General features: G+C 21.7%; 4 protein-coding genes across 4 annotated transcripts; 2 read left to right on the top strand and 2 right to left on the bottom strand.

The window, feature by feature from the left end:
- Positions 1 to 608: 608 nt before the first annotated feature.
- PGSY75_0315500 (putative mitochondrial ribosomal protein L29/L47 precursor) lies at positions 609 to 1,310 on the top strand (the record flags this gene model as incomplete). Its single annotated transcript, XM_018784007.1, has 1 exon — positions 609 to 1,310. The coding sequence occupies one exon, from the start codon at positions 609 to 611 to the stop codon at positions 1,308 to 1,310; it is 702 nt and encodes a 233-aa protein (XP_018643590.1).
- A 1,447-nt stretch (positions 1,311 to 2,757) lies between these two features.
- PGSY75_0315400 (hypothetical protein) lies at positions 2,758 to 3,525 on the top strand (the record flags this gene model as incomplete). The annotated part of the gene is made up of 1 exon (XM_018784006.1): positions 2,758 to 3,525. One exon carries the CDS (start codon positions 2,758 to 2,760, stop codon positions 3,523 to 3,525), a length of 768 nt encoding a protein of 255 aa, XP_018643589.1.
- Positions 3,526 to 3,768: 243 nt separating this feature from the next.
- On the bottom strand, positions 3,769 to 10,568 carry PGSY75_0315300 (hypothetical protein; the record flags this gene model as incomplete). The annotated part of the gene is made up of 14 exons (XM_018784005.1): positions 3,769 to 3,825; positions 4,003 to 4,770; positions 4,908 to 8,035; positions 8,163 to 8,282; positions 8,409 to 8,482; positions 8,577 to 8,631; positions 8,792 to 8,837; positions 8,920 to 9,110; positions 9,211 to 9,604; positions 9,712 to 9,787; positions 9,878 to 9,930; positions 10,049 to 10,103; positions 10,195 to 10,262; positions 10,356 to 10,568. 14 exons carry the CDS (start codon positions 10,566 to 10,568, stop codon positions 3,769 to 3,771), a joined length of 5,298 nt encoding a protein of 1,765 aa, XP_018643588.1.
- A 713-nt stretch (positions 10,569 to 11,281) lies between these two features.
- PGSY75_0315200 (circumsporozoite- and TRAP-related protein) lies at positions 11,282 to 17,497 on the bottom strand (the record flags this gene model as incomplete). Its single annotated transcript, XM_018784004.1, has 1 exon — positions 11,282 to 17,497. One exon carries the CDS (start codon positions 17,495 to 17,497, stop codon positions 11,282 to 11,284), a length of 6,216 nt encoding a protein of 2,071 aa, XP_018643587.1.
- Between the last annotated feature and the right edge of the window lie 1,044 nt (positions 17,498 to 18,541).

Below are 18,541 nucleotides of genomic sequence, written 5' to 3'. Positions count from 1 at the left end.
TTACAAAAAAATTGAATGATAATAATTATTTGATTTTCACACATATGAAATGAAAGCTCATAAATAAATAAATATATATATATATATATATATATATATATGTATATCTATTTTTTTCTTTTTTTTTGGCCTTCAAAATATTGAGGCGTCAGGTATAATATAAGAGGTTACAAAATGTTATATATATATATATTTATATTTATATACACTGTTTGAAAAAATAAAAAAAGAATTAAATAATAAATACAGGTATATTAATAAATAATTAATTAAATAAAGGCATCTGAATAAATGCATTTCATATTAAGGCTAGAAAGGGATATCAAATGAATTAAAAAAAAGGAGAAAAAAAAAAAAAAAAATACACACATAAAATAAATAATAATAATTATTTTTTTCATTAAATATATAAAGGGTATAATTATAATATATATATATATATATATATATGTGAAAGGTATATGCATTTTCTTGCTCCTAATTTATATATTATTATGTAGGAAAATGATATATTTTATAAAACATTATAGTTAACATAAATGTATACATATATATATATATATATATATTTATTTATTTATTTTATTTTGTGTGCCTGTTATTTTGTTATGTCATTTTTTCGTGTGAATAGAAGATTAAATTTTGTGGTGAAGCGAGGAATAGAAGAATTGTGGAAAAATAGTTTTCTTGATAATAATGTGGATATGAAAAAGAAAGTTGAATATAGTAGAACAGGAGATGCTTGGCCTTGTGTTTTATTAAGGAAGAAGAGTTTTGAAGACTTACATAAATTATATTATATATGTTTAAAAGAAAAGAATAAATTATTAGGAGAACAATATTTTCATTTACAAAATAATACAAAAATGTTACAACATGGTAGATTAAAAAAAGTAAAGTTAACAATGAAAAGGATTTTGACTGTTTTATCAAGAAGAGCTATTCATGATCAATGTTTAAGAGCAAAGGATATGTTAAAAAAACAAGAAGAAAGAGAATTTTATGAAATACAAAAATTTAAATTAAATGAACAATTATTATGCTTAAAACATAAAATGAATATTTTAAAAAAATATAATTCGTTTTCACTTGAAAAAGTTTCTTTAACTTTATCTATAAAAAAAATAGAAAACAAAATACAACATATTGATATAATACTTAATCCTTTAAGAAAAGAAACCATGTATTTATTAGTTCCACATTTTAAATACCAAAGAAAATATTCTGATTTACCAGGTTTTATATCATGGAAAAAACAAAATATAATTGCCCTAAGAAATAATATGAGTAAATTGTATAGGCTTTACTGACACGCATAAATATGTACTAACACGTGTGCACAGCAATATATAAATATAAATATATATATATATATATATATATATTTATTTATTATATTTTTTTTTTTTTAAGGTTTTCTTTTTAAGTATACAATGTTATTATTTTTGTTTTATTTTGTTTTATTTTGTTTATTTATTTTATATATATACTACCATTTATATAAGAATAATAATATTCATATAATATGTATATAAAAGGTACTCATAACTAATTTAAAAAAATATAAAAAAATACACACACAAATGTTTATATATTCAAATAAATATTTTGGAAATATAAATCATACAAAGAAAACATTTCAACTTGTTCATTTATATATCATATTTTATATACCTTAAGGTATTACAAAATAAAAAATAATAAGTTTTTTTTTTTTCGAGATATTTGTATGATTATTATAAAGGATAAAAAATATATATGATCAATTATTTTAGGCATATTCATATATAAATAATTAAAAAAATAAACAAAAAAGGTTGTGTATTATATTTAGAGGAAATAATATAATAGCTAGTTGTATATAAGAAGAGAATATTATTATATATATTATATATATATATAATATATATATATATTTTTTCAAATTATTAAAATATGTGATATTATATATATATTAATTATCAAAAATAATGGGGTCATTCTTGTGAGAATGAGGAGTTATAATAATATATATTATTCGAGTTATATAATGAAAAAATACAAAAAATTAAACTGGCAAGATATAAAAAAATATATACAATATATTAAAATAATAAATAAAAATATATGTATATTTATATATGTATATTTATATATGTATATTTATATATGTATATTTATATATGTATATTTAATATATGTATATTTAATATATATATATTTAAGTACACTTTTTAGTTTTTTTTTTTTTTTTATTACATATTTAAAACAATCCATAATAATATTATTATATATATGTACATAATAAGGTACCATCAATATATTTTATTTTTTCACCTAAAAAAAAAAAAAAAAAAAAAAAAAAAAATAAATTATTTTACACTAAAGGAAACCTTGAAAAAAAAAATATATATATGTATATATATATATATGCGAAAAAATAAAAAAAACACAAAAATAATCATATAATATAATATTATTATATATATATTTATTTATTTACATATTATATCATATGACTTGAAACTATGGAAAAAAGTAAATGGCTTATATATATTAATATAATACATTCTTAAAAATTTGTTATAAATTTTAATACAAGAGAAAAGAAAGAAAAATATATTAGTTGATTATTAAAAAAAAAAAATTTTATTTTTTATTTTTTTATTTTTTTGAATGTAATATATACATATTATCGTATTCATATTTATACATATATATATATAATAATTTATTTACTCAAGTTTGATTTTTTTTAAAGATTAAAAAAAAAAAAAAATGTATCATTTAAACTTGAGAGTCTTATTATATTTCACATATTTGATTCATTGTATATTTGTTTCTTCTTATAGCACATCAAAAAGTAAAGAAAATGGGAATACTTTATTTACTAACATTCTTATGAATAAAAATAGGAATAATGATTTAAGTGAATTGAATTTTAGTGAGGTGTATGATATGAAGAGACCTAAAGGAAGAAATATTAACAATTCAGAAATGAATAGTCATAATAATAGTAATAATAATATGAATGGTGGTTTAAAAATGAGAAAGAATGTAAATAAATTATTTAACACTTTATATCCAAATGATATAAATAAAGAAGAAAAAGAAATTAATAATACTAATAATGTAAATGAAAAGCAAAGTTATATAAATAATACAAATAATATAAATAACATAAATGATAATAATAATAATAATAATAATAATAGTAATTATGATGATATATTATATAAAAACGAAAAAGATGACTTATATCATATGAATGATATAGATAATGTCAAAATAATTAATGATGATTCACAATATAATAAAACATCTTCATATGAAGAAAAACAAAAAACAACATTTGATATTGTAGGTAATAATGAAAAAATGAAAAGTGAATCTAAATTTGCTATTGTTAATTATTTAAAAGATTTCTTTCAAAATTCACCCTATGTAAAAAATTTCCAAAATACTATTGAAGTTTTTTTTAATAAATATGATCAACGTATTTTGGAGTCTACTGTTTTTTTTAATTTTGATGAGACATTATTCTGAAGAATAATAAAATAAAAAATATATAAATAAATAAATAAATACATACATATATGTATGTATATATATATATATATATATATATATATATATTTTTTATTTTTATGTACATATATTTTTAAGGGAATATTATCGAAATTAATATACCCTTATTATGTTATTATGTTATTATGTCATTTTGTTATTTTTTTTTTTTTTTTTTTTTTAAACGTTACACACTTATTAAAAGATTCATTGATAAATGTTTTAAAAATTATAATTATAATCCATAAGAAAAAATAGAAATATATCTATTACTCTTATCTGATAAAGGTAAAATATGTATTATATATATGTATGTATATTCCACTTTATTGAGTAGCCATATCATTCATCTTATAATAAGTATATAAATATATAAATATAAATATATAAATATATATATATATATATATATATATATATATTTATTACCATTTTTGTTTTTTCTTCTTTTGATACTTTATACGTTTGAGATATTTCTACTCGTTCATTTTTTAATCCATCGACATTTTTATCATCATCTTCTTTTACAAATATTTCTTCGGAATTTAGATTTAAAGTATTAAGTTTTTTTTCCATTTTTTGTATTTTCTCCTCTACCCATATTTTTAATGATGGAAGGTAATCAACAATAAATTTAAATAAATAATTCTTCATGTATATACAAATATTTTTATTAAAATGAGGAAATAATTCAAACATCAAAAAAGTTTTAAATAAAAATTTATTTAATAAACGAATTTCATAGTTTTCATTTTCTTCTTTTATATAATATCTTTTGTGTTTCTCTTTTCTGTGTTTTTTTTTTATAAAATTAAATAATCCCAAGGAGGCAAACTCGTTATATGTTAAATGTGTTATATTTTTAATATTTTCTATATTTTTAATATTTTCTATATTTTTAATATTTTCTATATTTTTAATATTTTCCATATTTTTTATATTCTCCACATTTTCTATATTTTCCACATTTGTTAATTTCTCAGACTTTGAATTACATCCCCTCTTCAACAATTCAATCTGTTCTGAAGTTTTTATTTCTGAATCTTTTAGATGATTTAGTGAGACATAAAAATAATCACATAATAGTTTTTCTTTACATTCATAAGTATCTTGGTCAAAATGTAAGAAAGAAAATTGTTTTTTGATTGTTTCGATTTTTTTCTGTTCGTCTATTCCTTGATCATTCATTTTTTTTTGCATAACATGTAAATATCTAAAAAAAATCTAAAAAGTAAAAATAAAAATAAAAATAAAAATATATATATATATATATATATATATATATATATATATATAAATATATATATATATATATATTTCTTTGATCGTAATGTTTAAGGGTGAACACTTTTAGGAGTCACCTTTTTGAGATGATTTTTTTTAGGTTTTGAATAAAAATAAAAAATCAGGAAAAAGAAAAAATGCAAAATGAATATGTGTTCCTCTTGTTCTTTATTATTTTCCATATTATGATGATAATTATATGCATGATACATTAAACCGGTTGGTAATATGAACAAACTTTTATTTACAGAATATATTTTTACATATGAATTTAAAATATCCCTAAGAAATATAAAAGAATTCATTTTTTTCTTTCTGTCTTTTATAAAATATAAACTACTTATCATAAAATTTTGTAAATCTTCTTTTGATATGACTAGAAAATATTGTGAAATATATATGTAACTTAAAATATGGTTCAAAAATTTTCTTATATTAAATATATGTCTTTTTTTATTAATTCTATTATCTATTAAGATATTCATATTATATATATTTTGTGTCATATATAATTGTTTCTCCTCATTGTTTATCTCTTGCATATTTAATATTTTAACTTGTAGTTTCTTCTTTTTTTTCTTTTCTCTTTTTGTAGTAAGTGCTGTAGTATAATAAAAAGGAATACGTCGATGGGTTCGAACATATTTTTTTAACCTTTCAAAAATATAATTTATTTTTTTATATACACAAAAATAATGTAATGTTATAAAATTATAAATATAAATATTTAATTCTTGAAAGATGAAAAAATATGTTCTTAATATTATTAATAAATTATTAAGTAGATATTTTATTTTATAAAAGAATTTATAATTATTTATAGAACGAAATTCTTTTACCCACATATGAATATATTTTTCTCTTTTTGAAAATATGATATTTTCTATAGTATCATCATTTTTAATTTTATGTGTCATATGATTATTACTATTACTATTAATATTATTACTATTATTATTATTATTATTATTATTATTATTATTATTATTATTATGGTGTATAATATTATTTGATATAATTGGTATAAATAACTTATTCATATTTATCAATATTGTATTGATGAATGGAAAATCAAAATAATTTTGATCATGATAATATGTAAATAATTCTTTTATATTTTTTGGCATATATGTAAATATAGAAGATATATTTGTTTTATTTTTTTTATCATTTTTTAATGTATTTGTTATTATATTAATGTGTATGATAGAATATAATAATTCGTTTACAAAAGAATCTATATCAATATATAATTGATGTTCTATATTAATTAAATAAAATTCATGATATAATATTAAATATATTTGTATATATACCCATTTATATATATATAAAATATCTTTATTATGATAAATATTATAATTTCTTTGTTCTATAATATCTGACCATATAATTTGTTGTATTTGATTCAATTTTTCAAGTAATAATAATTGAACCTCATCATTTTTAATTTCTAATTCACAATATTTATTATACATTTCAATAAACTCATTTATATATTTTATAGAATTTATAAAATCTATAAATCTTGTAATATTTTTATATATATACTTTATACCTTTCTTTATATTTTTTTCCATTTTTATTTTCCATATAAATAAATTAAATAAATGAATAATATATCTTTTTATTATATTACAATAGCTAATTTTAAAATAAAAAGACATGGTATTATCTATATTTATTCTTCTCATAAAATATTTTTCATCATAAATATTCTCATTCTTATTATCTTCATTATTTATAAGATTATCATAATATTTATTGCTACTATTATCATTATTATAACATTTTTTATTATAATAATTCATATGTTTCTTATGATTCATATTTTTTTTTGCTTTTTTCTTTTTAATTAAAAAAAAAACTTTTGATAATAATCTATTTGTATATATATATATATCTTTTATATTTTGTTTTTTAATAACATAATATCTTTCATATAAGCGTCCAATTTTTTTATTATAATTTTTTAAAAAATTTTCGATCTCTATAAAATTTTTATCAAACTGGAATATTTTATTTACAATATAAAAATTGGAATCATATATTTTTTTATCCTTCTTTATATTCTTTTGTTCAATGTAATCTAATTTGGATTCATTATTATAAAGTTTGTAATATTTACTTTGTATCTCTTTATCTCCTATTATTATATCCTTTATATTCTGTGGATCATATAAATACTTTGTATTTTTAATGTTACATTGAATATGAATTTTCTTCTTGAAATAATTTTTCAAATTATTATTTTTTTTTCTAAATATATATTTTTTCTGATATAATAATATTTCGTTTTCTATATTTTTTTTTTCTTCATTGTTAATTTCTCTTATATATTCCTTTTCTTTATATATTTTATTATCGTTTGTATATTTATCAATTTGTTTTGTTCTTCTTTTTTTTTTTTCTTTCATATGACATGAACAGTTATTATTAATACATTTATATAAAATTGAATTTATTTGTTTCAAACTTTTCTCAATATGAAAATGGAAATCTATAGCACCTCCATAATTTTTTTTCATATAAAATAAATCATCTACTGGACATATAAAATTTGAAAAAAATAAAATATTATTTTCAATATGTTTATTATAATTATTAATATCTTCATGATAAGATATAATATTATTATCATTACTATTATCTTTTAATATATTTGTATCCTTTTTTATAATATTCTCATCATTCTTGTCTATTGAATTGTTCTCATTTGTTATTGAAACATGTTTTTTTTTTTTTAAGTTTTTTTTTTTTTCCCCTTCTTCTTCTTCTTCTTCGTCTTTTTTGTTATTCTGTTGTGTATTCATTTTTTTAATATCTGTACTTTCCATAGTATCTTCTTCATCAGGTGAAAAATTAATCGATTGAATTTTCTTTTCTTTTTTCACATACCCTATATGTATGTATTTGTTGTAAAGAAAAAATTTCTTCGCTTTATATTCATACATTATATAATCTTTTAATGAAAAAAAAAAGTTTATAATAATGTAACCATAATATTTTTTCATCTTTCCATTTTTGATAATCTTATTATTTCTTTTTTCTTTATCTCTATAAAATATATCTTCATCATATTTTATACGATAATATAATAAATCCACTTGAAAAGTATTCTCTTTCTTTTCATCAAGTTTTTTTAATATCTCTTTTAACTTTTTTATTATGTTCATTTTGTTTTTTACATTCTCGTCATTCTTGTCTGATGTTGTTAGACATATATTCAAAAAAAAAAATAATAAATAAATATATATATATATATATATATATATATTTATATGTTTTCTTTTTATGTGTAACCCTTATAACTATTAATTATTTATAATTACCGTTTGATATATATCTATTATTATTACTACATATATGTTCAACTTCCTTTTTTATCTTATTAAAATCGTATATTTTTAATGTGAACTTTTTTTTCAGGTATCTAGCTAAAAGTAGCGTTTCTAAAAAGGAAAAAAAAAAATAACACATATATAAATATAAATATATATATATATATATATATATATATATATGTTTATATTTATACATATAAATGCATTTTTTTTTTTTTTTTGAATATATGATACCTTTCTTTATTTTGCCCGTAATAACAATTTTTAATGGAAAAGAGAATTTCCTATCACAATGTTTTGATTTACACCTATGATGAGGAGAAAATGGAATATACAAGTTGAAATTATTAAAATATAATTCTAAATATATATATATATATATATATATATTTTTGCCTTAACCTTTTTCTAAATAGTTTCAACAATAAAAACTTTAAAATGCGTAACTCCTTAATATCTGAACCATACATATTATAAACACAAAGTAAGAAAGAAAGAAAATGTTTTTTTTTTTTGTTTGTTTGTTTAAACATTTATACATTAATTATTATAGGAACATATGACTATATCTACAAAAAGAAATTAATAACATTTCAAATTTATTGAATATGGCTAACTTTTTTCCACATCCTCCTTTGGTAATGGAAGAAAATATTTTTCACCCTAAAAATAAAAAAAAAAAAAAAAAGTATGAACATATAAATATATCTATATATATATATATATATTCCCCTTTATAACTAACCATTTTCTCTATTACAGAATTATAATCTACATCTTCCAACCTTTCAAATATTTTCTTTCTTTGATCATAAGGGAATTCATTTCTTTCATTCCCCTTTTTTTCCTTTCTATAAAAATATTCATCAAAATTACTTAAATATTTGATTAGACATAAATAACCATATTTTTCCTTCCCCCTGATTTGTTTTCCAACTTGAAAAGGAAATAACACATAATAAATATATATGTATATATATATATATATATTTATTTATTTATTGATTTATGAGTATATAACTTTTTTGGAACAAACCATAAATATTTTTTAAATCTAAGAGAAAAAAGGAATCGATATTATGAGGTTTTAAAAATACACAATCTTCATCCAACTTGTATGTATATAATTTGTCTGGATAATTTTCTTGTGAATATTTCTCATTCTTTTCATTATTTTCCATAGGTTCTTTAAATATATTTTCTCTTTCAGTTTCATCAATCAATTTATTCATAAGAGCATTGTTTTGTGTAAGTTCATTCATATCTTCTATTTTTTCAAGCAAAAATTTTCTTTGTAAAAAACATAAATGATCATAACTAAAAAATGAATTCCCACAGTTTAGATCTATGTTGTTTATTTCTTTTGCTGCATTTATAAAATATTTTATTATAAAATCAATTCTTTTCCTTTTCTTTAAATATTCTTTTTCCTTCACAAAAGGATAAGAAAAAAAAAAAAAAAAAAAAATATACATACATACATATATATATATTTTTCTCTCAATTATGCTTAGTAGTACATAAATATATATATTACCAGATAAAATTTTTCACAATTTTCATATTCTCTAAAGTTCCTTTTGTTCATAACCTTTTCTGCATCCTTGTCATAACTAAATAGTTGCAATGAAAAAAACACAATCATAAATAAATAAATAAATATATATATATATATATATATATATATGTACATTTTTGTATACCTAAGTTTCAATTTATGATTTCTCAGATCATTTTCTATCTTTAACAAACTCTCCTGATGGTCAATTTATTAGTGAAATATTTTTTAAAATGAAAGACAAACGTATAATTATAATAATAATACAACAAATTTCAAATGAATAATATAAATATATATATATATTGTGAACTACCAAATATTTATCCTCTTGGCGCATCCTATTATTCTCAAGCAACACATATTTAAAACTATAAAGAGAATATAACATATATTAAAATGTATATCCAGAAAAAAAAAAAAAAAAAAAAAAAAAAAATTTTACTCATTTTTTGAATGTACTTGTAAGCACGTGCTATTTTCTTTTTGAACTCTTCTATATCCACATTTGGTTCATAATATGATAAAATCTACAACAATTAAATATTTTACATTCTTTATGAAGTGTTCAATGTTGTACTGTATATATTTATATATTTCTTTTTTTTTTTTTTTAATTTTACTTTCTTCACATTATCCTCGTTATGAGCATTAAAAAGATGATGACACGTATATATGAAATTCTTATTAACAGTCTTAAAATAAGTATCATAGCTTTTATCAAAATTTTCTTTATTATCAGCATCCACGATGAATTTCTCAAAGTAAGAAATATCTAAATGCTCCTTTTTTTCCTTTTGAAAATTATCATCGTCTGAACATATTTCAAAATCCATTTTTTCTCTCTATCTATATATAGAATTAAAAATACAAAAATATATATATATATATATATATATATATATATATATATATAATTTTAATATATTAGATAATATTATATATCATAATAATCCCTCAAAATGTTCCTCATATATATAGAATATAATATATGTATGTATTTTTTTATTTTTTTTTTTTATCTTCTAGACATAAGAAAAGAATTTTTTTTTTAGCTTTGCATTCATAAAATTGATGTACTTATTAAAATAAGAATACGCATATTATATTTATTTAATATTTTAAACTCATTCGAACTAAAAGTTTATTCCCCTCACAAATACAAAACAATAAATATATATATATATATATATATATATGTATGTATCCAGTGGGAATGATATTTTTATAATGTTTATTTTGTATAGAACCAATGAATCTTAACAAAATTTAAAATATATATAAATATAAATAAATAAATATACATATATATATATATATATATATATATATATATATATACATGTTAGTCCGTATATATAATATATAAATATTCAGAAAAAGTAAGAAAAAAAATCCAAGAAACATTATTATTACAAAAAGGGCTTTCTATTCACCAGTATATATAACATATATATTTATTTATTCACAAACGTAATTCTATTTTATTTTATTTTATTTTTATTTTATTTTATTTTTTTTTTATTTTTTTTTTTTAAAGACACGTGGATCAGTTCCACATAGGGTCATCCGCGTCCACTACCTCAAAATCCTCATTTTCTTGCTCTTCTGCACCTGTATTGTTCTCCACATTTTCAAATTCCATATTAGAACTATGAGGGGGCTCTCCACCATTTAACGTATTGTATCCATATATCAAACCTCCTGCTGCTAAGGCTACTAATCCTATTACTCCAGCAGCTATCGAAACCTTTTCACCTGTTCCCATACCCTTTTTATCATTTGAATCTCCTGTATTATTACCCGATGATCCATCATTATTATTACTGTCAGATGGAGAAGAAGGAGTAGTAGATCCATCTACTACTGTTCCTCCGTTTGTAGATTCATCTTCACATGCTGGAACTATACAAGCTTCTCTTTCCTCAACTTTTATATTTTGTTGTGCACATGTCAAACCAATATTTCCATTTATATCTTGAGATGCAGGTATCAATTCTAAAGGTGCTTTTCTTTTTCTTATTTTAAATGATCCCTCTCCACAAGTACTGGAACAATCTCCCCATTCTTCCCATTCATTACATAATGCATTTATACATGTATCATTTGATTGAGGACAATCTTCTTCTCTAAATAATGTATAGTCATTACAAACATCAGATGTATTTTTTGATCTTGTTATATCTTTATTTTTCAATAATTCCAACTTTCTAGTTAATATTTTTTTATTTGGTTTATGACAATTGTTTCCAATCATATCTTCTTCTTTACATTCTACCCAAGTTTCCCAATCACTACATTCACCTCCGTCACATGGTGGTAAATGCAAACAATCTTCCGTTTCAACTTTATTATAATATTCTAAACATTCCTTTTCATCTTCATCTGCAACCATATCAAACATGTGAGATATAAAATATCGTATTCGAACACCAACATTACATGTCCTATCACACTCAGACCAGTCTGACCAATCACCACAAGGGTTTTTATTTTCACATGTAGATTCCTCATCATATTCTACTTTATTTAAATAATGTCGCACTTCTTCTTCACATATATCAGATTTTTTATTATTATAAGAAGTAAATGTAGAATGTGCATGCTCCATCCCTCTTTTAGCATTATTATTATTATTATTATTATCGCCACTACTATTAATAACACCATTATTTTTTAATACTCGAGCTTTCTGAACTCTTTTCCTAGGACTACATGGAGAAGACCATTCATTCCACTCTTCCCATTCAAAACATGTTTCATCAGAACATGCAGGAATAAAAGCACATACTTCTGTTTCACTCCTTTCAAAGGTTTTGCAGTTAGGATATTCTCCTATATATTCTGGTAAAATAGTAAACGTTCTACTTCTTGTTGAATATCCACAAGTTTTAGAACAAGAGGACCAATCACTCCATTCTCCAATATCCTCACATATATCTACATTATTATTATCATCACATTCTTGAATATTACATGCTTCCATCTCAGTTGAATTAAATAATTTACATTTGTCATCATTGTCTAAAGAATTATCTCTATTCCTTACTCGTATACCTTCTCCACACGTTGCACTACACTCACTCCATTCACCAAAATCTCCGCACATATCATTACAACCTGCATTTATAGGGCATGATCGATATTCAATAGATTTTAATTCCATACAAGAACTTCCATATTTCTCACCCATATATTCTTCTCCTTTTAATGTGTATGGTCCTTTCCTTTCCCGTTTGCTTAGATGTGGAAAATATGTTCTATTATTACTATCACTAACATTATTATTATTATTATTATTATTCATTGTTGGACAAGTTTCAGGGCAGGGACTCCATTCTTCCCATTCAGAACATTCGGCATCTTCAGGATAACCATTACAAATATACTTCATATGTATATCTGTTGAAGATAATAATGTATCCCATGATACTTTAACTATATTTTTACATGGCAAATAAGAAGGAGATGATGGTGAATTCCCCATAATTCCCATGTCTACTGAACTTTCACAATCTCCAAGTATTTTGTATTCCGTTTGGTCTATATTATCTATTGCGTATGCAAAAAAATCAATATTATTTACTTTTAATAATCCAACTTCTTTTCTCAAATCATTCATATTACTGTTTGATTTGCCTTCAACTAACATTATTATTAATTTTTTTCTATTTGTTTCACTTTTTTTAAATACTTTTGTCCTTACATACTTTAAGCTCTTTGCTATATCCTTCTTCTTTGAATAAGATATTGGTAATTTATTTATTTTTTTAATAATCTTCTTCTTTTGATAACTAATTTTTTTGTTTAAACTCCATTTTTCTTTAGTACTCTTTCCCATTTTTACAATAGTTATATGACTTCGATATTTTGACAAATAGTTTTGGTTCACTGTATTTATAACAAACTGTTTTACATATACATTCCATTGATCTTTGGATATATTACTAGACTGATCTAATACTACAGCTATATCTAAAACCTTTGTACATATTATATTACTGTCATCATTATTACATTTATCATCATCATCATCATTATCATTACATGAAGGTGTATCTGGATTTACATTTCCTTCTGTCCCATTCCCATTGTCACCTCCATTATTATCACTACTACTACTACTATTATCACATTTATTTTCTTCTAAAAATGTATCAACACCACCAATATATGAAAAACTTTTAGATGCATATACATGTGGACAATTATTCCCATTCATATTACATCCTCCAGCATGAAATAATTTTTCCTTATTCGTTATACCTATACCTATAATTAATAACTTAATTGATCTCTCTTTGTAATTTAAGTATATATCTTGTAATGCCTTCTCATCAGATATATCACTATTACTATTTGTTAATAATATAGTAACTTTTGGCGCGTTTTCTCTATGTCCTTTTCCAAAAGATTGTTGAATACCATATACTAATGAATCTAATATATTCGTTTTGTTTAAAACCATAGAATTCTCTAACTTTCCTAATGTCTTTATTAATTCATTTTTATTATAAGAATTAACATCATCAAAGCCTTGGTGAACAGACTTCTTTTCTAAAGATATTATCAAGGAAACATGTACCTTATTTTTATCTATAACAATACTATTCATTATATTTTTTGAACAATCCATAAACTCACTTTTCCATGTATAAGTACTATTTAATGTTGGAACTTCAATATATGTCAAGTCAAAATAATTCTTACATATACAATCATCCTTAGAGTTACATACAGATGAACTATCTCCTGGTTTTTCTACTGGAGTATCTGTATGACATATTTTATCAATAATTAAATTTGATGTATATTTTAAATTATTCCATTCTGCTTTTACAACATATGGACAATCATCATCCGATTTATCACAGCCACCTAACAATCTTAATTTATGTATAGTAGGACCTCCAATACCAATCAATAATAACTTTACGTTTTCTTGCTTATATAAGGAACTCACTTCAGTTAAAATAAAATCAGACGTATCTGTATTATTCCCATCAGTAAGCAAAATATTTACTTTAGGAACATCTAATCTAGTAGATGTACTTTTTGCATATGAATATAATCCATATTTCAAAGCTTCTACTATATATGAAAATCCTCCTGATTTATAATATTTTTTCAAATCGTGTATTCTTCTTACTAAGTTATTTTTATCATAACTTTCTTTTTGTCCATATTTAATGAACTCTCTAATCTTGTCAGAAAATAATAATATTCCCATATTCACTTTCTTTTCACTTATTTCTAAATTACTTGCAATTCCTATAGTAAAGGGAACTACTTCCTTTTCCCAGTTAGAATATCCAATACTTGCAGATTCGTCTATAATTAATGTTAAGTCGTAGGTATTGTGACATAAACATTCGGTTCCACTGCAAGGTGATGATTCGGAGGGACTTCCTGGTGTTGATTCGGATGGATTTCCAGGTGATGATTCAGAGGGACTTCCTGGTGTTGACTCGGAAGGATTTCCAGGCGTTGATTCAGAGGGACTTCCAGGTGGCAATACCACTCCAGTGTCACATATTTTTTTTACAAACATTTCTGATACACTTTTCAATAATCCCCACTCCGTTTTAATAACAAATGGGCAAACAACATTTGTTGCACAACCAACTAACATTTTCAATTTATTCTCACTTGCTGTAGAAACTCCTACTACCAATAATTTCACATGTTCTTTTCTATATAACAATGCAATGTCATTTAATCCCTTTTCTGATTCATTGGAATCATTTCCATCTGTAAATAACATGGTTACCTTAGGGGCTTCTTTTCTATTTGAAAGTTTGCTATAATATGTTAATGCATATCGTAGAGCTTGTGTTATATATGTCTTCTTTCCACTTCTATAATCTCTTTTTAGATCATTTATTTTTGTTTGTAGTGTCCCTTTTTCATATCTTGCATTATCATAAAATCTAACAATATCTCTAGTGTATTCAGAGAAAAGCAAAACGCCCATGTGCACATTTTTATAACTTATATTTATTCTTTTAATAATCTCCAAAGCAAATGGAATAACTTCGTTTCTCCATATTAAATCAGATATACTAGCTGATTCATCTAAAACTAAGGTTAGATCATAAAAATCTTTACAATAACAATCTTCCATGTTTATACAAGGATTCTTTTCGGGTTCTGGTTTTTCCACTGGATTAGGATTTTCTTCTGGATTTGGTTTTTCCACTGGATTAGGATTTTCCTCTGGATTTGGTTTTTCTACTGGTTCAGGATTCTCTTCAGGTTTTGGTAATTCTACCGATCCTGTATTACATATCTTATCCGTAAGTATTTTAGTTATATTTGTTAAATCATTCCATTCGCATTTAATAACTCGTAGACATTCTTCATTTTCAGTACAACCAGCTAATAATTTTAAACTTTTCTCCGTAGCTAAATTAACCCCTACTACTATTAGCTTTACATTTTCTTTTCTATATAATAATCCTATATCTCGTATATCTTTTTCCTTTTTAGAAGTTTCATTACCATCCGTAAATAATATTGTTACCTTAGGTGCATCGACTCTATTATTGGGGTGTCTTGTGAAAGTTTTTAATGAATATTGTAAAGCATCGACAAGATGGGTAGCACCACCAGATCCATATTTATCTTTTAATTCTCTAACTAATTTTATCAAATCGTTTTTCATATATCTTGTTTCCTGCTCATAACCTGTATCCGTTTTCATAGATTTAGCGAAACGCATAATTCCAACATGTATTTTATCTTTGTCGATATTTAAATTATTCAAAACTTTTTCGGCAAATGGAACTACGTCATTCTTCCATTTGTTGAGAGTTATACTTCGTGACTCATCTAAAATTAAAGTTAAATCGTAATAATCCTCACAAAAGCAATCATCACCTTGGCAATGTGTTGTTGGTGTGGAAGGTTCTGGCTGTGGTTCTGGTTCTATTTCCGATTCTGTATGACATATTTTATTTGTTAATCTCTTTGTTATGTCATTTATAGTTTCCCATTCTGCTTTCATGGAATATGGGCAGTTGGTATTTTCTTCACACCCAGCTATTAATTTTAACTTTTTATCTTCAGCAGCTGCTACACCAAGAACTAATAACTTTACTCGTTCTCTTCTGTATGTCAAACCCATTTCCAAAAGTTTTTTATTAGATGCAGAATTTTCATTACCATCAGTAAATAATATTGTTACTTTAGGTGCATTATATCTAACATTTTTATGTTTTGTATAATTTTCCAGGGAATATTTCAATGCACCTAATATTTTTGTTCCTCCTCCGCAATAATAGTCTTTTTTTAATTTTTCTACCTTTTTTAGAAGCTCATCTTTTTGATATCTTAATTCATCACCATAAGTAACGTAATCTCTATTTTTACTAGAAAATAACAAAATTCCTACATGTACTTCATTTTTGCTTATTGTTAAATCGTTTATAATTTTATCAGTAAATGGAATAACATGGTTTTTCCAATTTTTTGATCCTATGCTTGCAGATTCATCCAAAATTAATGTTAAATCGTAATAATTTTGGCAGAAGCAATCATCTCCAAGACATGGTGGCGGTGGTACAGATCTAGTTGCTACAGTATGTTGTACTTGAAGAAAGGATTTGTTTGTTAATTTTTTATTGAAAGTTTTGGAATTACGTTTCTTTTTCAATTTAGTATCCTTATTATTTGTCTCTTCATTTTTGGCATAATGCGTTCTTACAATGTGCAGATGCAAAAAAAGTAAGAGACAGGAAAATATTAATACAAATGCTTTCTTCATTTGATATTTGTTTTATTTTTTAGATGAAGAAATAGGTATGTATGTATGAATATATATATTTTTTTAATTGACGGTTTAAAATAGATAAAGTTAAAATGTTCTAAAACATATAACAAAAATTGACAATAATAATAACAAATATTTCAGGTAGAGAAACAAGCGTAATGTGTTATAAAAGACAGTTTCTAAAAACGTATGAAAAATATATTATTCGCCTTAGATCTTAAAGATGTAAATAAAAGAAATGGCGACACACAAAAAAAAAAAAAATATGAATATAATAAAAATATAACAAAATACAAATATATATTTAAAAGAATATGGAAAAATACATAAAAAATAAAAATATCGTTGTTATGAAGACATATGGAATATTATAATAAAAAAATATATATATATATACAAAAAAAAAAGAAGAATTTAAAAATATGTAGAATTTATAAATTTTGGTCGTAATATAATATGTATTATTATATATATATATATAAAAAAAAAAAAAAAAAAAGGATAAAAATAAAAGATAACAATTATAAAAATAATAAATAAAATAATTTATTTTAATTGGGCTATAAATGTCTTTATTTGTTTATTATTATTATTATTATTTTTATTTTTATTTATTTTATTTTATGTTTTTTTTTTTTTTTTTTTTTTTTTTTTCTTTTTGAAAAGGCTACCTAATCAACCATTCTATGGCTAACTAGGAAATAATTTATGACAATTTCATAATTTCCATTATCTTATAAATAATTAAAACCTTAACATATTTAATTTAATAATATATTCTATATATTTTGGTAGTATTCTCCATATGAACAACAGTTTTATGCTGAACAGCTATTAAAAATGGCTTTTCAAAAGTTAAAAAAAAAAAAAAAAAAAAAAAAATAAAAAAATTTAATTTTTAAAAATTTTTTAATAATATATTTTTTTAAAATTATTAAAAAAAAAAAAAAAAAAAAAAAATTAGCTATTTCAAGTATATGTAAATAAATTTTGTTATTTTTATTTTTTTCCAAATATTATTAAATATATGAAAAAAAA

The sequence above is a fragment of the Plasmodium gaboni genome, chromosome 3 (assembly GCF_001602025.1).
Source record: "Plasmodium gaboni strain SY75 chromosome 3, whole genome shotgun sequence".
NCBI classification, from domain to species: domain Eukaryota; phylum Apicomplexa; class Aconoidasida; order Haemosporida; family Plasmodiidae; genus Plasmodium; species Plasmodium gaboni.
Note: the sequence above shows the minus strand (reverse complement) of the source record. Positions and strands in the feature narration are given on the sequence as shown.